The sequence below is a fragment of the Mustela putorius genome, unplaced genomic scaffold, assembly GCF_011764305.1.
Source record: "Mustela putorius furo isolate JIRA1106 unplaced genomic scaffold, ASM1176430v1.1 tig00000873_pilon_pilon_pilon, whole genome shotgun sequence".
NCBI lineage: Eukaryota > Metazoa > Chordata > Mammalia > Carnivora > Mustelidae > Mustela > Mustela putorius.
In genome coordinates, this window is record NW_025421504.1 from 3,621,435 (window position 1) to 3,645,301 (window position 23,867).

General features: G+C 61.3%; 2 protein-coding genes across 16 annotated transcripts in view; one reads left to right on the plus strand and one right to left on the minus strand.

The window, feature by feature from the left end:
* The first annotated feature begins 66 nt into the window (after positions 1–66).
* On the plus strand, positions 67–17,274 carry TMC6 (transmembrane channel like 6). 7 transcript variants are annotated; one of them, XM_045085815.1, is made up of 21 exons: positions 68–270; positions 1,780–1,918; positions 2,078–2,217; positions 2,374–2,469; positions 2,782–2,940; positions 4,022–4,127; positions 4,256–4,352; positions 4,548–4,808; positions 5,140–5,327; positions 6,427–6,571; positions 7,402–7,557; positions 7,960–8,111; positions 8,211–8,292; positions 8,474–8,571; positions 9,297–9,392; positions 9,657–9,732; positions 10,413–10,559; positions 10,659–10,835; positions 10,945–11,023; positions 13,156–13,223; positions 13,789–17,274. In XM_045085815.1, the coding sequence occupies exons 2-21, from the start codon at positions 1,863–1,865 to the stop codon at positions 14,056–14,058; spliced, it is 2,649 nt and encodes an 882-aa protein (XP_044941750.1). In that variant the 5' UTR covers positions 68–270; positions 1,780–1,862; the 3' UTR covers positions 14,059–17,274. The 7 variants fall into 7 exon arrangements, with proteins under 7 accessions (XP_044941753.1, XP_044941750.1, XP_044941755.1 ...); XM_045085820.1 differs by having other exon boundaries at positions 70–270; positions 10,426–10,559; positions 13,789–14,058; XM_045085821.1 differs by lacking the exon at positions 68–270 and adding an exon at positions 301–319 and having other exon boundaries at positions 2,130–2,217.
* Positions 17,275–17,677: 403 nt separating this feature from the next.
* TNRC6C (trinucleotide repeat containing adaptor 6C) overlaps positions 17,678–23,867 on the minus strand; it is a 96,174-nt gene continuing 89,984 nt past the window's right edge. For all 9 annotated transcript variants that reach the window (XM_045085814.1, XM_004748809.3, XM_045085813.1 and 6 more), the window contains one exon: positions 17,678–20,735. In XM_045085814.1, coding sequence (XP_044941749.1) covers positions 20,375–20,735 — 361 coding nt within the window. In that variant the 3' untranslated portion in view covers positions 17,678–20,374. The remainder of the gene's footprint in view (positions 20,736–23,867) is intronic.

A 23,867-nucleotide genomic window follows, 5' to 3' on the forward strand; every position in this document is an offset into this window, starting at 1 on the left:
GTGAGGCGGGGCCGGGTCGGCAGTCGGCCGGGGGGGGGGGGGGGGGGGGGAGGGCAAGGTTGCGCGAGGGCGCGGGGGCGCGCCGGGTCACGTGACGCCGAAGGCCAGCAACCACGTGGGCCGGGGCTGGGCCGCGCAGCTCCCTCGGCCCCGCGGGTCCCGCGAGGGTCCCAGGTCGCCCCCGAGCTCCCCTTCCCGGTCCCTCCCTTCGCCCTGACCCCGCGGCCCCGCCCCCAGGTGGTGCAGCCGGGACCGCGGTTCCGGGGACAGGTGAGCGGCTCGCGAGCGCGCAGGGCCCGTCCTCCCCCGCGCCCCCCGGGTGAGCGGCGGGGATCGGGGTGCGGGTCCGGGCGAGGCCGCGGGGCCCCGGGCTTGGGGGCGGCGCCCGGGTCCTCCCGGCCCAGCCACTTCCCCTGCGGCGGCCGCCGCACCCGCTCCCCACTCCTTGGGGCCCCCGGGGCCCCCGGGCGGAGAGTTCCCGCGCGGGTGGCCTGACGCTTCCCGCTCTCCGGACGGGCGCGCCGCCCAGGCAGCCCCCGGACCCGCCCCAGCCGGCCCCCCAGCCGGGAGGGCAGCGGCGATGCCCGCGGGCCGGGCCGGGCCGGGTCGCGCGGTCGGGGCGGGGGAGCGGGAGGCTGGCGCGGAGAGGGGTCGAGGGGCGCCCGGACTTGGGGCCGCCCCTGCGTCCTGCGGCTGGGCTGCGGCTCTCCCCGGCGGCTGCTGCTCCCTGCGGACTCGCTGCCGGCCGGGTCGGGGTTCCCGGAGACGCGCCCCACCCTGCTCCTCCCCACCTGGCTCAGGGCTCAGGAACGCTGTACCCCGGAAACGCGGCCCGACCTGCCCGGCCTGGGGGCCTGGGGTACGGTGCCGGCCGCTGGGCGTCAGCGGGGCAGAAGCCCTAGGCAGTGCCTGGGTGAGCCCAGGTGAGCCCCCTTGAGCCAAGCCCAACTTTTCTGAGCGCTGAGTTTCCCGCGGAGGAAGGGGAGGCGGGGGAGGAGGGTCTAGGGCTGGGCAGCGCAGGGCTGGGCTCCGACAGGGTGAAGCGCCCAGACAAGGACACCCTGGTTCCAGTTGTCGCCCGCGATGACAGAGCTCTCTGCCAGGACGAAGGCTGGACAAAGGCGTCCTGTTTAATGCCCAGCCTCCCTTCCCCCGCAGCCAGCTGCCCCGCTGGCCCCAGGGTGATGGAATGTCGGGGAGGCGGTCGGTCTCCTGCGAACTGGTGACCTAGCAGTGGCCCGGCCCAGCCCAGTGTGGAGGGCAGTGGTCCCTGTTTTGGGGGGTGGGAATCCGGCTGGAGGAGGCCCCTGGAGCTGGTGGGAGGTGGGGAGGGCTGGCCGTGGGAGGGGCTTCCTGTGAGAGGAAGTGCTCTGGGGTTTCAGGGCGGGCCTGGGAAGGCCTGGGAGCGGCCCTGACCTTATTCCCCCCAAAGAGGGCGGTGGACACCGGGGGGCGGAGCCTGAGGAGAGGAGCTGTGTCCACACGCAGCCCCCCTTCCCCCTTCCCAGGGACTGGCGCCTAGAGGAAACGGATGGGGACTGCTCGGAACCCCTCCTTCCTTCCGTTGTCCCTCAGGCAGTGGAAGGGACTCCCCCTGGGTCCATCTGGCATGTGGTTTATTGGGGGTCACTAACCTGACCCCGTGTTTGGCTGTGGGGGTGGGTCAGGCAGCGGCTCTGGCAGCCTAGGCTGTGGGCAACCCCACGGTCCCCAGGGAGTGGGTGGTTCGGCACCAGGCACTGGAAGCCCACCTCGGTGCGCCACTCCCTGTCTCCGCAGATGGGCTGCGGGAGGCCTTGCAGGCTGTGTCCAGGCTCTGAGCTGCCCTAGGGCGGCAGACAGGCTGGGCGTGGGTCCTAGACATGGCCCAGCCACTGAACTTTGTCCTCCATGTTCCCGAGACCCCAGAGGACCACGGGTAAGTGCACTGGGGCTGGGGGGTGGCGGGCTGGTGGACAGAGGTGCCCCCCGCACCCCGGGAGAGGCCACCAGGAGCAGGGCCTGTGGAGGGGGTGGCTGCTGGGGCAGGGCTGGGTCAGCCGAGTCCCGACGCCCGGCCCGCCTCCCACCCCGGCAGCCAGGAGCCCAGCCCCTACGATGAGAGCGACGTGCACGACTCCTTCCACCAGCTCATCCAGGAGCAGAGCCGGTGGGTGGCTGAGGAGGGGCTGGAGCTGCAGGAGCGGGAGCGGGGGGCTGGAGCCCCCCAGACCACAGGTGAGCCCACCCCGCCCGGCCGGTGCACAGGCGCCGCGGGCGGGGCTCTGAACCTTCCCAGCCTCTCCCAGCTGCGGGCCTGGGCTGGGGATTGGCTGGGGAGACCGCCGGCCGCCGCGTCTCCAGGACCTCCCGACCAGTCTTTGTGGTTTGCAGGCAGCGGCAGCCGGATCCCACCGGGGCCAGAGGATGCCGGGGCTCCCAGCACAGCCACGCTCCGCATCTTGGCCAGCATGCCCAGTCGCACCATTGGTGAGTGGGCCCCTCTCCCCGGGCCCGGGCGGCTGGGCTTTCAGCGGGATCTGTGTTGCGTGGAGCTGAGTCCTCCGCCCCGCACCTGCCGTCCACTGCCCGGAGGCCCAGCGCAGCCTCAGTACAGCCCCGTGCGGCCTCGCTGGGTTCCAGAAACGACTCCAGAGTCCCAGGGATAAAAATAGGCTCTTGGGAACACAGTGGTGCCCGAGGTCTCTAGTAAATGGACTTCATGGGCCCTAGCAGGCGTGAGGGGCAGGGGGGCGAGGCCGGCGCTGCCCCCCCCCGACCCTCCCCCCCACCTGCCCACAGGCCGCAGCCGCGGGGCTATCATCTCCCAGTACTACAACCGCACGGTCCAGCTGCGACGCCGGGTCAGCCGGCCTGAGCTCAGGGGTGTGGGGCGCTCGGCCCGGCCCAGCCTCCGCCTCTACGACCTGGAGCTCGACCCTGCAGCCCTCGAGGAGGAGGGTGAGAGAGTGGGCTAGGCGGTGGGGGTGGGAGGGGTGGTGGGGTGGTGGGTGGGGGCCCCGGGCAGAGAAGCCGAGCAGTGGGGGCCGCCTGGACTGTGAAGGGTTTGACCCATGTCACATGGCGCCCTTAAGTGTCCAGACCCCACATGCCCGTGCTGAGCACTTGTTTGCACACGCTGCTCTCGGCTTTGGGCTGGGATGGTGGTGAGCAGACCAGGTCCCGCTGTCTGGTGCCCTGTTTCTGCCCAGTAGAACAGACGGGAGCCAGCGAAAGGGAAGAGCAGATCCAAGCTCAGATGAGGGGACTGAGGAGGGCCGTGGCCGGACAGGGATCCAGGGAGGCTTCCTGGAGGAAGTGACGCTAGAGCAGAGGGGCATGTGCAAAGGCCCTGAGGTGGGAGGCAGGTGTGGCGGTGCTAGAGGGCAAGGGACTGTGGTCATAACAGGGCCAGTGTCACAGGTCAGACCTCAACCCGGTAGCCTGTGGCGTTCAGGGGCCCAGAGCTCAGGCCCTGTGCTGGGGTCCTGTCTGTGTCCTCCCCAGTTTACTCAAGGCCCGGTGGTAGGTGATGGACTGGGCAGGGAGGAGCGGGCTCTGGGCAACTTGCGCTTTGCAGGCCTGGCCAGGTGTCTGCTTGTCTGTCACTTTGGGGTGAGGTGGTGTCCCCTCCCAGGGTGGGAGCGAGGCGGTGGCTCTACGGACCCCGACCCCCGTCACCTCGCAGGAGCTGGTGAGGGGGGAGGTGCTAGGGGGTGGGGTTGGGACCTCACCACTGCTGAGCAGGAGGGTGGGGGTGAGGCTCAGGTGGGGGGGGTCAGAGCAGGAGGCTTGTGGGGACCCAGGAGGAGAGTTGGGGTCCAGGAGGAGGGGCCCTGGGCTCATAGGCAGGGAAGACAGACGGGCACGGCAGGGTCTGGCTTGAGGGATGCAGGCCGAGAGCAGTCGTCTGGGGCTGGGGGGCAGGCGGAGGTCTGCGCTGGGGCGGGCCAGCAGGGGCAGATAGCCTCGTCCAGGGCACGGGCACGGGCGGGAGGGAAGGAGGGTTGCCGTGGGCCCTGACAGCCCCATCCTCCTGCAGAGAAGCGGCTCCTGCTGGTGAAGGAGCTGCAGGGCCTGACGGTGGCCCAGCGGGACCACATGCTCCGGGGGATGCCCTTGGGCCTGGCTGAGAAACGCTGCCTGCGGTCAGTGCCTGTTGGCCTCGGGCGTCTCCAGACCCACTGCCGTGGTGGGGGAGGGCTGGGCGGCGGGTACCCCCTGGGGGGTGTCAGGTCCATCCCTGGCCCCGCCCTGATGCCCCCTGTGTCCCCAGAGAGGAGAGCCGGACCCCAAGGGGGAAGCGGCGGGGCCGGCCTGGCCGGCGTGGGCTCCTCCCCTGCTGTGGCCGGCTCCGAGACGCCTGCGTCCTGGTAGGGGTCTGCTGTCTCCGGGTAGGGGTAGGGGGGCCCCCTTCTGTGGCCGTCCCGTGTGTGGGGTGTCCCAGCCTTCAGACCCGCCCTCCCCTCTGCGCCCCCCCCCCCCGCCCCCCGCACCTCTGAGTCTGGCCTCCCCTCGGCCGGGGGCTCAGGGCGGCCCCTCTTCCCTTCCCGCCTCTGTGCCCGCAGGCCCTGCACGGCCTGGGGCTCGCACTGCTCTCGGGCCTGCTGGCCCTGGTGCCCTGGCGCTACGCCCTGAAGCGGATCGGAGGCCGGTTCGGCTCCAGCGCGCTCTCCTACTTCCTCTTCCTCAAGACCCTGCTGGTCTTCAACGCGCTCCTGCTGCCGCTGCTGCTCGCCTTCCTGGTGGGCGCGCAGGCCGCCTTCCCGCCGCCCGCCTCCCCGGGCTCTGCCCCCAGCTTCACGGGCCTGGAGCTGCTCACGGGCGGGGTGAGGGCTCGCTCGGGTGGGGGGCGTCTGTGGGCGGGGCCCCGCCTTCGAACCCCCTTTCGCACAGCTTCCTCCAGGGAGCCCCCACCCCTGCCTGTGCCGGGACTCCCGGGGGGGGGGGGGGCGTGGCCTCCTCCGTCCTGCCCTGACTTCCCTGGGGCCGGGGAGCCCCAGCATGGCTGTGGCCCTTTGTCGACCCCTGGGCTCTCCTCCCTGCCCCTGCCCTGCCCTCTCCTCGCCCTGCCCCTGTGGGCGCCCTTCTTCTGCCTGAGGCTGGGGCAGGGGTGGGCAGGGGGAGGGTCCGTGACTCCACGGGGCCTCCTCCCCGCAGGGCAGCTTCAACTACACTGTCCTGTACTACGGCTACTACAGTAACAGCTCGCTGACCCGGCCGTGCGCGCTCCCGCCGGGGGGTCCGTGCGGCCGCGAGGCCGAGAGCCTGCCCTACAACATGCCCCTGGCCTACCTCTTCACGGTGGGGGTGGCCTTCTTCATCACCTGCATCACGCTGGTGTACAGGTAACCGCGTCCCCCATGTGACCTGGGCTCTGAGGGCGACCGCTCGTCTCCTCATTCATTCGTTATGGATCCCTCCTCCTGTCCATCCCCTCACCCGTCCGTCTGTCCGTCTGTCCTTCCATCTGTCCGTCCATCCGTCCATTTGTCCATCCGTCCATCTGTCCGTCCATCCTGCCTTCCATCCGTCCATCCGTCCATCCGTCCATCTGTCCGTCCATCTGTCCATCCGTCCATCTGTCCGTCCATCCTGCTTTCCATCCGTCCATCCGTCCATCTGTCCATCCATCCTGCCTTCCATCTGTCCATCTGTCCATCCGTCCATCTGTTCGTCCATCCATCCATCTGTCCGTCCATCCTGCCTTCCATCCGTCCATCTGTCCGTCCATCCTGCCTTCCATCCGTCCATCTATCCATCCGTCCATCTGTCCATCCATCCGTCCATCCCTCCTTCATTAGTTGTGTCCGTCCTTCCGTCTCCCCTTCCTTCTTTCCACCCGCGCATCCCCTTCCCGTCTCGGGACCTTGGCTGTGCTCAGCTCAGGGCAGGAGGGTGAGTGAGTGTGGGGCCTGTCCTCGAGGAACTTGGTGTCTAGGGGAGAAGACGGACCAGAGAGGAGGCTGGGAAGACGCAGTGCCCTCTAGGCGCTTGCCGGCCTGTTCTGGGGCGTTGGAGGAGCCAGGCTGGCTTGGGAGGAGGTGCTCGTGTCAGACAGGGGGGTTGAATACGGTCGGGCGGGGGAGAAGTGGAGGAGGGTGTTTTGACTGTTGCGAGAGGCCGTGCAAAAGGCCTGGGGTAAGTGGGCGTACTCTGCCGCGATGTCCGTGTAGGAGGCGGCCAGCCCCGTCGGCGGGTGCCGGTGCAGCCACGTGTGGCTGGTGGCAGCGAGTTAGATGGGTCAATGGAGGGTGACTGGCATCCCGCAGGAGGGGCCCCGGAGCGCGGGGCTGGAGGAGGGGTAGGGGCCAGCGGAGGGCCCCTCTCACGCCCGGAGGGCTCCTCAGAGTGCGTGCTGGGTTCTGGCTGCGGGGAGCATCCTGACTGCCCTCTCTGCGGCCTCTGTGCCCCTCGTCACCTCTCTCCTGGCTCTGTCCCTTCCAGCATGTCCCGCTCTTTCGGGGAGAGCTACCGGGTGGGCAGCGCCTCGGGGGTTCATGCTGTCACCGTCTTCTGCTCCTGGGACCACAAGGTGACTCAGAGACGGGCCTCCCGCCTCCAGTGTGACAACATCCGAACCCATCTGAAGGTGAGCCACTCGGGGGGCCCGAGGCTGCTGTCCCCACCTGCTCGGCTCCCGCAGACTTGGCCCACGTGGCCAGAGCTGTGGGCGGGGCATGAGGGTGGGGTCCTGGCCTGTCACCCCGGTTCCAGGGACACCAGGTAGCCCTGGGAATCGCCCTGGAGTTTTCTCCCATACGACTGTCTCATCTGGGGCTGCCTCTCGCCCGCTGGCTGGGGTCCGTGTCCAGGGCCCTTGAGCGTGCGGGAGGCCGTGAGCCGGACTGTGCTCGGAGCATAGGTCTGTGTGCGTGCGGGCCCAGGGTGGGTGTTTGCTGTTGGCCTGTCCTCCATCCTGGGGCCTCAGTCTTCAGGTCGCCCTTAGCCCCGGGCTGGAGAACCTGCGGGACCGAGGCTCCAGGGCAAGGGGCTTCGGGTGCTCTTGGGGCCCTTGGCCAGGATCCCCGGGGCTCCCACCAGCACACACCCTGGCTTCGCGCCTTGGGTTCCTGCTCAGCCGGGGGTGGGGGTGGGGTGGGGGGGTGGGGGGGCTGCTGCCTACCCCCAAGGTAGAGAGGATGGCAGGATGGGGGCAGGTGGAGGTTGGGGCGGGGCCTCAGGACACAGCAGGAGCCCAGGGTGGGAGCAGCTGGGGCCTGGCGGGGCTGGGAGGCAGGACGTGGCCTGGAGACCCTGCCCTGTGTTCTCTTCGCCCCTGGAGATGGGGCCCCACGCAGCCAGGAGGGACGGGCGGCAGCACTGGGGGTGGGAGAGGCGGGATCCCCGGTGTCCGCCCCGCAGGGCCCCGTGTGCATCTGCGTGTGTGCGCGGGTCCGTGACGGGCTCGGCCACCCGCAGGAGCTGCTGGCGGAGCGGCAGCGGCGGCAGGGCCCCCGGAGCGCGTGCGGGCGACTGCGGCACGTGGCCGTGCTGGGGCTGGTGTGGCTGCTCTGCCTGGGGACCACGGTGGGCTGCACTATGGCCGTCTACGCCTTCTCGGAGCTCATGATCAAGGTGCGGGCAGAGAGAGAACGGACGGCCCCGGGGCCCTGACCGCAGGGTCAGATCCCTGCTGAGTTTGGATGGTCCCTGGTGACTGTCCCCCCCTCCCCCACCCCGCCCACACCTGCCACCCCGGGCAGCTTTTCCCCCGGGGTGGCTCGCTCTCCGCCTGCACCTGTCTCTCCCTCCCCCTGCTGTTTCAGGTTCTCTTCTGACACCTGTGTCCCCACCCCCTTCCTGTGTGGTTTGAACCCGAAGCCTGGGGGTGGGGAGTCTCTTGCTGGCGGGGGGTGGGTGGGTGGGGGTGCTGTGAGGCAGTTTGACCCCCTCCTTCCACCTCAGGGGGGCCCTCCTGGCCACGGCACCTGCCAACGGTGGCACCTGCCGTGACCACTGCCGCCCCTCCTGCTGCAGAGCCCAGTGTCCGCTGATCAGGAGGGGGCACTGCTGGCCCTGCCCGTGGTGGTCTGCCTCCTGAACCTGGGGGCCCCCTACCTGTTCCGTTGCCTGGCGGCCCTGGAGCGGCAGGACTCCCCGGTCCTGGAGGTGTACCTGGCCATCTGCAGGTGTGTGGCCGGCTGGGGCCGGGGGAGGTGGCCTGGGGCGGGGCCTCTGTCCCCCGGGTCCGCCTCTCTCAGCGCTCCCCGCCTCCTTGTCCTCTGCAGGAACCTCATCTTTAAGATGGCCATCCTGGGCATCCTCTGCTACCACTGGCTGGGCCGCAGGGTGGGCACCCTGAAGGACCAGGTGAGGGAAGCCACGGGGGCCCGACGCGGGGGCTGCTCTGCCGCTAGGGATGGGGGTGCAGGGCCCTCCCCGGCCGGCTGGGTGGTACGCCTGGCCCGGTCTGGGCGCGGGGCTGGCTGCCGGGGTGGGCGGGGGCGCCGGGGCTGCGGCGTCCCCAGGGGCTGAGGCCGGTCTGTTCCAGTGCTGGGAGAACTTCGTGGGCCAGGAGCTCTACCGGCTCACGGTGCTGGACTTCATCTTCGTGCTGCTGGACACGCTGTTCGGGGAGCTGGTGTGGAGGTGAGGCCCCTGCACGCGCCGCCGGGGCCCCTGGGCTCCCCACGCCCCCCCCCCCCCGGGAGGGCTGCGAGGCAGGCAGGGAGCGCCTGGAGGTCCCCGCTGGGCGCGTCTGTCCGCTCCCGCGAAGCCTGTCCTGTGCGCGGTCGTCAGGTCAAGCAAAGCCGCAGACGGGGCAGGACGGCAGGACGGGTTTTCGGGGGGAGGGAGGAGGGTTTTCAGCGCGGTGTCTGGTCCCCGTCGCACGCGCGGCGAAGGGACGGAGGGAGGGTGTTTTCAGAACGCCGCCGGGCGCGGGGCAGCTGCTACTTTTATTTTCTTGTTTGTGTTTTTTTCTGGGAAGAGAGGAGTTTGATAATTTTAAACTGGGAAGTTGAACCGTCAGTAAAACCGAGGCCTGTTGTGCATGTTCATACCCAAGAGAGTAGAAAAAAGACCAAGACGGGGGGGCGCCCGGCTCCGTGCGTGGGGCGTGCAACTCTGATCTCAGGGTCCTGAGTTCGAGCCCCACGTTGGGTGTAGAGATTGGTTGAAAAAAAAGAAAAAAGAGGGAGAGGAAATCAGCCCGGAGCCCGGAGCCCCTCAGGTGGAGGCCCTCAGCCGGCTGTGTCCCCTGACAACCGCCAGGCGCCTGAGGGGAGGGTGCCCCCCCCCCCGTGCCTGCCCGCTGGGGATCGGCCAATGGGATTGGCCCTCCCACGTGACCCTTGGGGACTCCTCTGCCCCAGGCTCATCTCTGAGAAGAAGCTGAAGAGGAGGGAGAAGCCAGAGTTCGACATTGCCGGGAATGTCCTGGAGCTGATTTACGGGCAGACCCTGACCTGGTGAGTGTCTCCGGCCGGCGGCGTGGCCCGGCCCCCGGGGCGGCTGAGCCCCTTCCCTGCTAGGCCTGCAGCAAGACCCCGGCTTGGGGGCTCTGCGGTCACCTGGGCCCGGACCCCTCGCATCTGTGCAGGGCTGTGCCCAGCCTGGCCTTGGGGCCGTCTCGTTGTGACCCTGAGCCCGGCCGTTGTCGCTCTGGGGTGCAGCATGGGGGTCCTGGCCCTGGCCTCCAGACTGCAGCCCGCACCCCCTCGCTGCCTCCCCAGGCTGGGGGTCCTCTTCTGTCCTCTCCTCCCCGCCGTCCAGATCATCAAACTGCTGCTCATCTTCTACGTCAAGAAGGTAAGGGTGTCCCCTGGGACCCGGGAGGCTGGTGGCGCCTCGGGAGACTGTGCAGTCACCAGGCTGGGCCACGGGGCTGGGGGACCCAGAGCCCTGGGGCTCTGGACCCCTCCCCTCCTCCCCCGGCCCCAGGGAATGGCCGACGGCCCTCCCCGGCACCGCTGCCCTTCCCGGGCTGGGCGGCATCCTGCTGGGGTCCGTGGTCACTGCCGGGTGCTCGAGGGGGCCAGCCGGGGCGGGGCCGGGCAGCCGGGCCGAGGGGAGGGAGCCCGCTCCTCCGTCCTCGGGCTGGGGTGTCCTCCGTGGAGAGCCAGCTTCTCCCTCCGGCCCTGTCTCCTGGTCTCTGCAGCGGGACCGTGCCCGCGGGGGCCTGCTGGGGATGGCATTCATAGGGTTCTGGGTGCAGGGCCTGGCCCAGCGGAGACCGCCAGCCACCGGAGGTGGCCGTCCCTGTCAGGTCTTCCGTATATGAGGGAAGGTGGACAGACCAGCCCTCGTGTGCCTCAGTCTCCCCTCCGTAAACCAGCCTGGCGGTTTACGGGCTGGGGAGACAGTCCTGGGACTGTCTGCCCCCTGGGGTGGGAGGGCCCCTCCCAGAAGCACCGCCCCTTCCCCCTCCCCCTGGTACCCCCCCCCCCCCCCCCCCGCCCCAGGCCGCAGCCAGCGATGGTGAATCTCAGCCTTTGTCCCCAGACCAGCCTGATGGCCAACTGCCAGGCACCCCGCAGACCCTGGCTGGCCTCCCACATGAGCACCGTCTTCGTCTCGCTGCTCTGCTTCCCCTCCTTCCTGGGAGCCGCCGTCTTCCTCTGCTACGCCGTGTGGCAGTGCGTGGTGCTTGGCCTCGGGCGGGGGGTGGCGTCGCCCCGGGATCCGGGGCTGCGGGGTGGGGTGACGGGGCGGTCGCCTTCGCCCTCTCCCCGCAGGGTGAAGCCTTCCAGCACCTGCGGCCCCTTCCGGACCCTGGACACCATGTACGAGGCGGGCAAGGTGTGGGTGCGCCGCCTGGAGGCGGCGGGCCCCCGGGTCTCCTGGCTGCCCTGGGTGCACCGGTACCTGGTGGAAAACACCTTCCCCATCTACCTGGTGTCTGCCCTGCTGCTGTGAGTGCGGGCGGGGACCGGCCGGGTGGGGGCCGCGGCCCGTCCCTCCGCACGCTGGTCCCTCTCCCCCCACCCCCTCAGCCCGGACCGCTTGGCTCTGATCCCGCAGGGCCGTGATCTACCTCAACATCCAGGTGGTGAAGGGACAGCGGAGGGTCATCTGCCTCCTCAAGGAGCAGATCAGCAACGTGAGTGTCCCCTGCCCCTGCCACGCTCTGGGGGCCGCCACCCCCATCCGGCCACCCAGGGGCTCTGTGGGCCACAGGACACATTCCCGCGTGAGGCTGGTACTGAGCAGAGCTGGGGAGCGTGGCGGCGGCCGCCCCGACCCCCCCGGGGCAGGGCTCCAGCCGGGTGGGATTGCGGCTGCGGCATTTTAGGGCCCGTGGCCCCGCGGGGTCTCTGGGGAGGTCTTTGAGGTATTGGAAATTGCTTTTGGACTTCTTGGGGGACCCATGTTTTCCAAACAAGTGGAGTAAGGGTGAAAGTGAGCCTGGATTTAGAGCTTTTTAACTTTTTTTAAATTTACTGGAGACGGAGAGTGAGAGCAAGAGCACAGGCCGGAGGCAGAGGGAGAAGCAGGCTCCTCGCTGAGCAGGGACTCGATCCTGGGACCCTGGGAGCATGCCCGGAGCTGGAGGCAGGCGCTTTACTGGCTGAGCCACCCAGGCACCCCCTGAATCAGTTTTATTAAGCCCGTGTAGTTTATCACCAAAGCGTGAGAGGCAGGGTGGGGCTCGGAGCCCAGGGTGCCGGGACCCCACTGCACGGTCGGCCCTTGGGAACCTGCCAGCCCCGAGCTGCTCCAGCCCAGCCCGAGGGACTGTGTCCTGCTGCGGTCTGCTCAGCTGGACCTGCCAGTGACCCTGGGGCTCCACGGAGACGCGGGGGGTGTTCTGACCTCACCCTGGGCCTTGCTATCAGTCTATTCATGGATGTTCCCCTTCGGGCGACTTTTTTTTTTTTTTTTAAGATTTATTTATTTGACAGAGAGAGGGAGAGAGATCACAAGGAGGCAGAGAGGCAGGCAGAGAGAGAGAGGAGGAAGCAGGCTCCCTGCTGAGCAGAGAGCCCAACGTGGGGCTCGATCCCAGGACCTTGAGATCGTGACCTGAGTCAAAGGCAGAGGCTTTAGCCCACTAATCCACCAGGCACCCCTCCTTCGGGAGATTCTGCCTGCTGGTTGCTTGAGCCACTGTGGAGCTGGCAGTGCCTGTGGCCTGGCGTTCACCTGGGGCCGGGGCTGCACCTCATCTGGCGCGTGCTGGGGTCTCAGCCAGGGCAGGACAAGGCTTGGGGGCGGTAGGCGGGGGCCCCGGCTGCTGGCTCATCAGTGCAGGGCCCGGATCCCAAGCAGGAAGGTCCCTTAAGGACAGCTCCCACTTCTTGGGGGGCTCAGGGAACACACTAGGAGCCCCGGTCTGCTTCCCCTTTACCCCCAGGGAGCAGGGCTTGAGGCCAGGCATTCTGGCCGAGGTCTGGGTTTTTGGCAGCCAGCTGCTGCCCTATCATGTGGCGCATCAGGGCGCCTGTGGGGTCTGGGGTGGCGGTGGGGCCAGTGGGTGCACAGCTGCGCCGGGAGGAGGGTCCCAGCTCTACCTGCTAGCAACCTGGGAGCAGGAAGACCATTCTCCGGGCAGGCCCCTGCTGCAGACCAGGGCAGGGCGTGGGAGCTGCAGGTCTGGGCTCGGCTAGGCCCCTGGAGTGGCTCTTCCCGGGTCTGGGCAGGGCAGACATGGCCTTCTGTACCCACTGACTCGGATGGAAGGGGCAGAGAGCCAAGGGCTACGGGCAGATTTCAGAAGCTGGAAAAGGAAGGAAGATTGCTTCCCGAGAGTCCCTGGTTTGGCTGACACCTTGATCCTTGGCGCAGTGAGAGCCGTTTGGGACTGCTGACCTCCAGAACTGAAAGACAAATTTGTGTTGTCGTAAGCTACCAGTTTGGTGGTCGTTAGAACAGTAGAAGCTCACAGAGCCCCACGCCGCAGGCACCCTTACCACCCGTTTACAGATGGTGACTCTGAGGTCAGACGGGAGGTAATTTGCCCAACCCAGAGTCAGTAAGTGGCGATGCCAGTTTTAAATGAAGTCAGGCAGACTCTGTGGCCTTCCCCGGGCTCTTGTCACATGTCCTTTTTCGCCTTGGCCACTAGGAAGTTTAGATCTATCTATATGTATGCCCGTTGCCTGGCTCTTGGTTTTTCTGTCGTTTGGTGCCCTTTCCCCCTTTAAACATTTTGTGCTTGTCATGTGGAATCGTCTGTTCTGGACAGACAGAGGGACGACTGTCCACTCACCCTTTGTGTTCTGGCCTTTTTAGGAGGGGGAAGACAAAGTCTTCTTGATCAACAGGCTTCACTCCGTCTACGAGAGGAAGGAGAGGAGCAGGTGAGGGCCTTGGAGGGGTCGGGCACTCGGTGCATGAGTGTTGGGGGGAGGGGGCCAGGGCCGGGCATCATGCAGAGCTGGGGGTGAGGTGGGAGGGGGCGCGGGGCTCCCTGGCCGCCTCCTTCCCGGCTCTCCTGCTCCAGCCTGGTGAAGTCTGGCGAGAAAAGGAAATTAGAGAAGAAAGAAGTGTGTGTGGGGCGGGCAGAGCTGGGCGCCGGGGCCCTTTACTTCCTAAGTTGGAGTGCCCAGGAGCTGGCCCTCTTCGTCCCCAGGGGGTGCACGTGCCGGGCCAGGGGGGCCGTCGGAGGTGCTGGGGCTCATCCCTGGGCAGCAGGGACCCCCAGACTGAGCCGTCTGACCCCCCCCCCGCCCCACCCCGCTCACCTGCAGACACAGGGGAGGTCTGTCCGGCCCTTTGAGGCTGTCCAGACGCGTCTTTACGCTCGGGACACCTGAAGGCAGCTCCTGAGGGGGCTGCTGGGTGTCTGGCTTCGGCCCGCCTGGAGGGACCCCTCAGCCTCCCACCAGGTCCCTGGGCCTCCTCACTGATTCCCCTTTCTGGCAGGGCTGGGAGAAGCCAGGAGACCGAGAGGCTGGTGGACCATCCGGACGCCTGGTAGGATGCGACAGGCCTGGAGGCTCTGCGTCTGCTCACTGGTGCGGCCTGGGCCTGGGCCGCCCTCTGTTCCCCTGGCCCTGTAGGTGCGGACGCCATCCAGGGACTCTGCAGCGCACCGAGGCGGGCACTGGAGGAGGGTGGGCAAGTGGGGGGGCCACCCGTGGACGGTGTCCTGCGGGGACTATTTATTCTGATAAAACATGTTTTGCAAGATGAGCTGCCCCTGGGATTCTGTGCTCATAGGCGGGCCTGCTGTGCCCTGTGCCCTCACCCGGTGCCTAGCCTTGGGCGGAGGGCGTGGGAAGGCCCCGCCCCCCCTTCCTCTTTCCGACTGAATGCTCCGCCCTCCAGTGCCCTCCGAGGTGTGGGTTGGGGGCCACCTGGCGCGGAGCGCAGGGTGCCCTCTGCTGGCTAAGCCCCGGATGGCAGGGTGGACCAGGGCACGGCTTGAAGGTTGCCCCTGACGGGCCTGTGCCCTGGGGGCTCGCACTTGTGCCAGCGAGCCGGGAGGGCGGTGTCCAGGGCGATGAAGCCGTCAGTGCTGATGCTCGGTGGTCATCAGGCCAGGGCACGTGCAGGGCACATTTAAGGAGAGGCTGGGGGCGTCCAGAAGAGGAAAGGTCAGGCCTGGGTGAGGCAGTCGGGAGGGCCAAGGTCAAAACCACAGTGGAGATGCCCCCGGCACTGGCAGTGTCCCCAGCTGGGCCCACGCTCCCTCAAACCGCCTTTTTCTGAGATGGTCTCTTGGGGGTGTTCCTGTTTGGCAGACGGGCAGGGACAGGTGCCATCTGCTGATGTGGCCTAGAGGCTCACCGGGCATCACCTAGATTCTGTAGGTGGGCGATGGCGCCCTTGGTGCCCCCGACAGCTCAGGCTTCCTGGGCTGGTCATGGCCATGCCCCGACCTGGAGCTTTGAGATCTCTGCGAAGAGCTCATGCTAGTCCCGGACCGGTCTTCCCTGTGCCTCGGGCATGAGCACCGCGGGGTGCAGCTGGGTGGAAGTCTCAGAAGGCGTGGGGCTGGCCGAGGGCTCTCTGGGCTACGCCATCCTTCCTGGCGCCTCCCTCTGGTCATAGATACACTGTCCCATGGGGTAGGGGGGGCAGGCGCAACCTGGCCACTTCTGGGTTGGGCTGGCACTGCCGTCCGTGTCGCCTGCCTGGGACAAGTGGGAGGGTTGCCCAGGTTCCTACAGGACTAGTGCTCTGCGCATCTGTCCCTCAGTCGGGCAGTCGCACGTGCTGCTGTCGAGGGACTCGGGGTGTGCGCTGAACACGGACAGCTGTTGACTTGAAGATTATCCCCAGTGATGGGGGGGGGGGGACGCATCCAAGCAGTTGCGAGGCCTTAAGAGCAAAACCTAGGTTTTCTGAAGAAGTTCTGCCCGAGGCTGCCTGGCCCACCCCGCCACCGTGTGCACCAGCTCTCCTTGTGTCCATATGCCCCCCGTCCCGCTGTTTCTGATACCCGTGTGGCCGGGGTCCTCTGGTTAGCGCGACTCGCAGGGTTCCTGCTGCAGTCGAGCCCCTGGGGGAGCGGGCCTGCATCTGACCCGGTAGCCGTGAGTCTTGGGCGTGTTTTCTGACCTTGCCCTGCTGTGACCTTGCCCAGCCCGGCTCGTCACCTCCTGCGGCTCCTGGAGTGCGAGACACAGGTCCTCTAGAGAGCTTAGTTAGCACCATCCTTGGCCCCGTTTTGCTTTAAAATAAAGAGGGGCACCTGGGTGGCTCAGTCGGTTGGGTGCCCGACGGGATTTCGACTCCGGCTCCATCTCCGGGTCATGAGATCGAGCCCCCCGTCGGGCTCCGCACTTGGCGCCCTCCCTCTTCACCTCCCCGTTGCACACACTCTGAAATAAATCGGGAAAAAACAATGAGCTGTAATTGCCGACTGAACTTTTAGGGATTGCTATCCCAGTGGGCGCGAGGCCTGTAGCTGTTTGGGGCCGATGACGAGATCCATGCACGCCGCTGCTTCTCAGCCCGGCTGCTCACTGGAACCAGCCGGGGGCGCACCCCCAAGGCTGCAGCTTGCCCTGGTTTGGAAGGTGTTCCTGGCAGCGCCTGGGTGGCTCAGTCCTTGAGGGGTTGGTTGCCTTTGGCTCAGGGCATGGTACCAAGGTCCTGGGATGGAGCCCTGCTTCGGGCTCCCTGCTCGACGGGAGGCCTGCTTTCCCTTTCCCACTCCCCTGGCTTGTGTTCCTGCTTTTGCTGTCTCTGTCAAACAAATAAATCTTGAAAAAGTCCAGATCATTCTAACACACGGCTGGGTTGAGGACCACCGCTCTGTGCTGTAGGCAGCATCTGATCGGGATCTACTAAGCCCACTTAGGGGCTTCTGGAAACGTGCTTCTGTCTTTCACAGCCAAGGCACAGTCTCACACTGAGGTGCGGTGCATGGGGCTGGCAGATTAAGGGTGACTCCACCGGGACTTGGGTATAGGTTTTCCCTGGTCCATCCTGGATGTGCTGTCCCTGGGAAGAATCTTCCTGAAATGCCCGTCTCTATTTTCGTTCCGGTCAGCAAGCACGTGCTCAGCACTCAGCTCTCATCTTTGTCCCTAGAACCGGCGCTCGGCCTCCTGGCCGTTCAGACCTCGCTCTGAGTTCCCGCTACGACCCACTGCACCCTTTTGGTCTCTGCCACTCCCCCACGGTGTGGTCAGAACAATTTCGTAAGAAGCGCGGCTCCACACCTATTTTCTTGATTCTAGACACGGAGCCTTCTCTGCTACCAGGGGTACCGGGACCCCCCAGCCGGGTCTCACGAGCAGTCACACCGGGACTCAGTTTACCTTGCGTCAGCCACCGTCCCCTGCTTCCCCCAGGCTGTCAAAATCCAATCCGGCCTCCTGGGCCCGGGGCCGCGCCACCGCCTGCAGGAAGCCCCGCGCAGCCGTTGGATGTTCCCGGGGCCGTGACCCGGGAGAGCAGGCGCTCCCCCGAACTCCGGCCGCGCCGGGCCCTGCTCGGACCCTGCTCGGAGGAACGCTGGCTGTGCTTCCCGCTTTCCCGCCCTGCCTCCCGGCCGTCCTCTTCACGTCTCCCGACCGCGCCCTTCAGCGCTGTCCTTCGTGACTTTCCGAAGAGGTCGGGCAGAGCCGAGCGCTCACCCCTTGTCCCAGGCACTCATTGTGCTGGTCTCTGAGCAGGGGTCAGAGGACACATTGGCTCGCCTCCCAGAGACCGTCTTTACAACCCCGGTGATCAGAAGCACCGACGCTTGCCCAAGTGACTGAAGGTCCTGGTGTCTGCAGTGGGCTGGCTCTCCAGCTGCCCCCCGGGGATGCCACAGGGACAAAGCCAACAGCCTCCTGCGGCGGCCTGAGGTCCGTCTGCTCTTTCTGTGCAAAATGCTTTGTGAACGTCCCCTCTCACAGGTTGAGGCTACTTTACAAGGATATATGAATATAATGTCCAGGAAACACAAAAGATCTTCATTACTCTCTTTGGTCCAAATATTTCTGAGGCCTAAACCGGGTCACCGGTGACAAAGGCACAGTGCTCAGCCGGGACACTCGGCCCTCGGGCCCCAGCTACATCTCCGGCGCGGCGGGTTCAGGTGGCGGCGGTGGTGGCGAGCTCACCCTCTCTGCTGCGGCCTCTGGGTGATCAGCAGTCGGGTTTCAGTGCGAACTGCAAAGCCGCAACACACATGGTAAAATCATAAACCAAACAACAGAAATTCAGAGCTCATCTGATTACCTAAGGGAGACTCTCTAAGGATGTCATGAGCAGAGGCAGGGCATGTGTTGCGGACGGCACAACAGCGCTCTCCTCAGCACGTACAAAGCGCAAATCGATGCTGTCTGTGAAAAATCAAAAAACACATTTCTTTGAACAGCCAAGAAAAAAATTGCAATTTATTAAGATTCAACAAAGCGTTGTACTTCGGAAAGCAACTTTCGGTGCGTGTTCTTCAACGATCACATTCTATGAGGAAAAAACATTAAAAGCCACAAACTTGTTTTTTAATCTCAGAGTTACAGACATCTTTTAACTCAAAAGAAAAAGGTCAAAAAAAAACAAAAAAAAAGTCAACAAAACCCCAAAACAAACAAACAGAGTCTTTACTTCCATCCCCAATTTAAAGTTCTCAGTTCTTCTACAGCTCGATGCGAAGCGGCGGCAGGAGCGCCGTCTGGTGCACACACGCACACACGCACACACGCACGCACGCACATATATTTGATATACACACGTGAGGGTATGTACATCGAATATATAGAGCGCATGTAATGGCAATGAGATGCTAGTACTCTGAGGAAGGTTTGTTTCGCTAACACACGACTCAGCTTGAGAAAACAAGTCTTGAACCCAGTTTGTGCATAGTTCATGATCCTCTATAAAACCAGCTTTTGTTGATCTGCAATTTTGCAGGACCTTCTTTTTTTGTTTTTTTGTGGGTTTTTTGTTTTTTTTTTTTGTTTTTTGTTCTTTTTTGTTTTGTTTTGTTTTGTTTTGATAAAACCATTAAAAAGCTAATTAAAAAAAATGTAATGCACAAGTTTCCTGATCAAGCAGGCAGGGAGCACAATGTTCATATATTTTTAAACATACTTGAGGGTATGTTACTCCATTGTCTGTCTTTCTTGCAAAACAATCAAAACATTGATCATTTTTAAAACATAAAGCAATTTTTAATATATAAAGCACTCTTCAAACATCTATTTCTTTTGAGTCCGTTATTTGGTAAATATGTAACTGCTACACATTAGAGATTAGGTATTTTTCTTCTTTGTGTTTTTTTTTTCCTTTTTTTTTTTTTTTTCTTTCTTTTTTTTTTTTTTTTTTTTTTGTTTGTTTTTTAATAACATCTTCAGTGCTAGGAGTTGGGTTACAAAATACATGAAATGGTGTGGAGCTGCCCCTCGGGAACCCTGGCTTTCCTGAGAGCGCGTCCGCATGTGCAAGACAGTGACCACAACGTCTCGTCACCTCGACGAAGGGGGACAATCGACAGTCCACAACGATGGCCGGAGGGAAGCGACGACACTGTTCAATCCCAGAGCTCTGAAGTAGCGTATCTGCATTCTGAAAATAGGTTTCTTTACCACGGAAGTCTCTTTTTTTTCTTTTTTTTTTCTTTTTTTTTTTAAATTCCTTTTTAAAATTTTTTTATTTTAAAGTCTGAAGGAGAAAAAAAGGTCTGTAAACAGGTGGGAGCCCTGAGCACGGGCTCCTCCGAAAGCGGTCACCACCCACGTCCAAGTGCTTGTCTCCGTTCCTCCCGCGGAGCCGTCCGGTCTCCGCGAGGATCTATGGCCACAGTTCTGCAACAGCTGTCTTCTCTCTCACTTTCTAGTCCACATGGAAACACGGTGCAATACTCTGGTAATTCTCTTGCATTAGTCCACAATAAAAAGCTGCTAAAGGTAGGTATACAGATTATTTCTCCAGAGATATACACTGTAATTTTTAAACGCAATAACAGAGTCCTTGAGTAAACATTTACACGTGAATTGTCACCGGCCCTGTCCTATGAATTCTCTTTCATGTATAGGATTAGCAAAAGGAAGGGCAGGGACACTCAGTGCAAAGTTAGAAGCTAATAATAGTAACAAACGTTTGACCAATGCGCCAAAAAAAAAAGCATATACTGAATCAAAGGGAAAACCCACAGTTAAATCCCTCACACACAGAACACACAGACACAGAAAGTGCGCCCACGCGCGCGCACACACACACACACACGCTTCTATTTCCACACACACGCACACGCACATAGGCTGTGAACTCAGAAATGTTTCCTAGAGCCTGTTTCTGCGCACTGACGTCAGCCTGGAAGTGTAGAATTCGACGCGGCAAGTGTTCACATTTCCTTATTGGCCTGCTGGATTCAAGTATTTGCATGTTTGATATGTCTTTTTTTTTTTTTAACTTTTAAAAAATATTTTTTGGGATAAAAAAAATGGCATGAAAAAGTAATGAAACAAGGGTAATGTGCATAGGCGGACCCGTGGGAGCAGAGAGCAGGCTGCAGGCCGCCGCCTCCGCGCAGCTCGCCGGTCTGGGCCACCAGGCCCGCCGCGTGGAGCCCGTGCTCTGCGCCCAGTGATGGACACCAGCTCCCCCTGATCACGGGGCCCGCCTCTGGTAATGTGCATAATCGTCACAGGCTCGTTTTAAATAGGCTTTCTCGTCTCCCTCCCTCCCGCCCCCCCTTGATAAAATAACCCTTTCCAGCCCACAATCTGAAAAGTGCCCTTCATGATAGAACTATTCTAAGCAGCTTTTATACTTAAAAAATCAAAACGACAACACACCATACAAACGTAAGACAACACAAAATAAAAAGCTATGAGGAACATCCTGTCGTCAGCATGGGACACTGACCGAGCGCAGCCCGCACTGTCTCGTGAACAGTTCGCAAGGACTGCGGCCAGGGCTCGTCTTCAGTACTGGACAGAGGTACTCAAAGGGCTGCCGGGCTGCTCAGGTCACGCGGGTCCTCAGCGCCGCCCGGACTGGAAAGGGTCAGCTTTTTCTTCCTAGTGCTGATGATTGTGGCGCCCATGGGGTCCTCTCGGTCCTAGATGGATTCCCCACTGAGAAGGTCGCCAGGAAGCAGAGTGTTCAGCGGGGTGGGGCTTCCGATGACCCGGCCGTCGTCACTGCTGGGCGGGCCCCACAGGCTGCTGGAGTATTGGGGGACCCCGCCCCACAGCAGGTCACTACTTCCTTTGCCGGCCAGACACGGGGCACTCCAGTGGCCAGCGTCACTGCGCACCAGGCCGTGGGAGCTGCCGGAGGCGCCCAGCCGCGTCTGGCCGGTCCCCGTGCTGGACTGCCAGCTGGAGGTGGGTGGCAGCGCTTGGCCTTGGGCTAAGAAACGGTTCACCTCTTCTTCGCCGGCAAACTCGGCCAAGATGGTAGTGTTTCCCAGAACACACCTAAAAGAGCAGGACAGCAACAAAATTAAGAGCTGGTTTTTTGGGAGATAAAAAAATTGACAGCGCTTCAGCTAGACTAAGAAAAAAACAGAAGACTCAAATAAATACCATCCCAACTGGAGGAGGAGATAGGACTGCCTGACACCACAGAAGTGCAGAGCGTCCTGAGAACTCTAGGAAGGGTTCTGCACCAACACACTGGACAACCTAGAGGAAATGGACAAATCCCTAGAAACAGATGACCATGACCTACCAAGACTGAATCATGGAGACACAGAAAATCTAAACAGACCAGTAACAAGTAAGAAGACTGCATCGGTGACCACAAACCTCCCAGCAAGGAAAAGCCCATGACCACGTGATCTCACTGGTGAATTCTACCAAACATTTACATGAGAATGAACACCAGTTCTTCTCAAACTCTTCAAAACACGGGAGAGGAAGAAACACTCCTGAACTCTTTTATGAGGCCCATGATATGCTGCTACCAAAGCTAGATCAGGACACAAGACAACTACAGCCCGAAATCCCTGATGAACACAGTGTAAACATTCTCAACAAAATATTAAGCAAACTGAGTTCAACAGCACATAAAAAGGACTATACACCCACAGTTAAGTGGGATTTATTCCTAAGATGCAAGGATGGTTCAACACGCCCAAATCACAAAGTGTGACACATCACACGGATGGAGGAAAGGTCCAAGTCCTCCTGTCTCCGTAGATGCCGGGACAGCGTTTGACAAGACACTCGGCTTTTCGTGCTAAAGAGCCTCCACAAACAGGGGACAGAACGAACGTGGCTCTGTGTCAGAAAGGCCATCCGTACGTGACACGCACACAGCTAACATCATACTCGATGGCGAGAGGCTGAAAGCGTTTTCTCGAAGGTCAGGAACAAGGCAAGCGCGCCTGCTCTTGCCATCTCTACTCCACACCCCACAAGAAGTCCGTAGCCACAGCAATCAGGCAAGACAAAGAAAAAAAGGCATCCAATCGGAAAGGAAGAAGTGAAATGGTCACTATTTGCAGAGGATGTGATCTTACAGAGAAAACCCTAAAGACCTAACCAAAAACACGACTGGAAGTGATCAGTGAGTTCTGTAAAGTTTGCAGGATATGCAACAAATATATGAAAAACAGCTGCATTTCTATGTACTAACAATGAAATATCTGAAAAAAAAAAATGTCATTCATGACAGCATTAAAAACAACAAAAAAACCCCCCTTAGGGATAAATTTGACCAGGAAAGTGAAAACTTTATACAATGAAAACTAAAAGACTAGGGGTGCCTGGGTGATTCAGCAGGTTGAGCTTCTGCCTTTGGCTCAGGTCATGATCTCAGGGTCCCGGGATTGAGTCCCGCATTGGGATCTCTGCTCGGCAGGGAGCCTGCTTCCTCCTCTCTCTTTCTGCCTGCCTCTCTGCCTACTTGTGATCCCCCTCTCTGTCAAATAAATAAATAAAATCTTAAAAAAACAAACAAACAAAAAACTAAAAGACCTAAGTGAAAGAGACTGAAGAAGATAAAATGCGAGGCCATCCAGGCAACTCAAAGCCATCTCTGGGTTCCATGTAACGTCTATAAAAATCCCAGTGGCTGGGGCGCCTGGGTGGCTCAGTGGGTTAAAGCCTCAGCCTTTGGCTCAGGTCATGATCCCAGGGTCCTGGGATGGAGACCCACATCGGGCTCTCTGCTCAGCAGAGAGCCTGCTTCCCTTCCTCTCTCTCTTCCTGCCTCTCTGCCTACTTGTCATCTCTGTCAAATAAATAAAGAAAATCTTTTTTTTTTTTAAATACATAAAATCTTAAAAAAAAAAAAAATCCCAGCGGCATTCTTCACAGACATTCGTGTGGAGCCACAAAAGACTCCAAACAGCCCCAGCGATTCTGAGAAAGAACAAAGCTGAAGCTATCACACTCGTTCAATTCAAACTATACTCCAAAGCCTTAGGAGTCAAAACAGTATGGTTCTGGCAAGAAACCCCAGGTGCACAGACCAGTGGAACAAAACAGAGAGCCCAGAAACAGAGCCCCAGGTAGACAACTGACTGTACTTGACATGGGCAGCAGAGCACTCAGTGGGGAAAGGACAGTCTCTCCAACAAATTTGCTGGAAAAGCTGGAGAAGCACGTGGGGAGTAGTGACTGGTGGACGTCTCCCATCACCCACAGAAGTTAACGAGAAATGGATTAAAGGTGTAAACAAAACATCTGGAACCATAAAACTCCTGGAAGAAAACAGGGGAAAAGCTCCTTGACACTGGTCTTGGCAATGGTTTTTTGATATGACACTGAAAGCACATGGCCGCCTATCTGGCTCAGTTGGAAGAGCATGTGACTCTTGATCTCGGGGTTGTAAGCTGGAATCCTGCGTGGTGCACAGAGATTACTTAAGTAAATAAAACTTAAAAAAAAAAAAAAAAGCACAAGCAATAAAAGAAAAAAATAAGTAGGTCTACATCAAATTAGAAATCTGCACAGTCAAGGAAACTGTTCACATAATGAAAGGACAACCTATGGAATGGAGAAAAATATTCACGAAGTGTTTACTTGATAAGGGGTTAATTTTCAAAATATATAGACAGTCCTGTAACTCAGTGACGACAATAAAAGCCCCAAAATCCGATTAAAAAATGAGCAGAGGAACTAAACAGACATTTTTCCGAAGAAGACATACAGATGGCCGAGAGGTGTATGAAAAGACGCTCGGCGTCACTGGGCGTCACTGGGCGTCAGGGCAAATCGAAACCCAATGAGACCTCGCCACCCCCGTTAGAACGGCTGGGCTCCCGAAGACAAAACCTAACAAGTGTTGAGGAGGATGTGGAGAAGAGAACCCTTTGCTCACTGCGCAGGGGAATGGGAAGTAGTTCAGGCACTCTGGAGGTTCCCCAGAAAATTAAAACAGAACCACCGTGGGACCCAGCTATGCCACGGCTCCAAGGCTGTCGCTGAGTCCACCCCCGACACAGCTTAGCAAGGGCGTCCTGTGAGCAGCGGCGGGGGCGGGGGGGGGGTGCTGGAAGGTGGGTCACATGCCTGGGGGAGACAGCGGCTTCCTTGTGGCCCTGTACTTTATGTGCCCGTCCCTACTGGGGCGCAGGGCCACGGCAACTCTGCAGCAGAAGA

Coding starts and splice junctions, on each gene's coding strand:
- TMC6 (XM_045085815.1), top strand. CDS start 1,863: ATGGCCCAGCCACTGAACTTTGTCCTCCATGTTCCCGAGACCCCAGAG. Junction 8,293..8,473: donor TGGGCACCCTGAAGGACCAG/GTGAGGGAAGCC, acceptor GGTCTGTTCCAG/TGCTGGGAGAACTTCGTGGG. Junction 9,393..9,656: donor TACGGGCAGACCCTGACCTG/GTGAGTGTCTCC, acceptor CTGCCTCCCCAG/GCTGGGGGTCCTCTTCTGTC.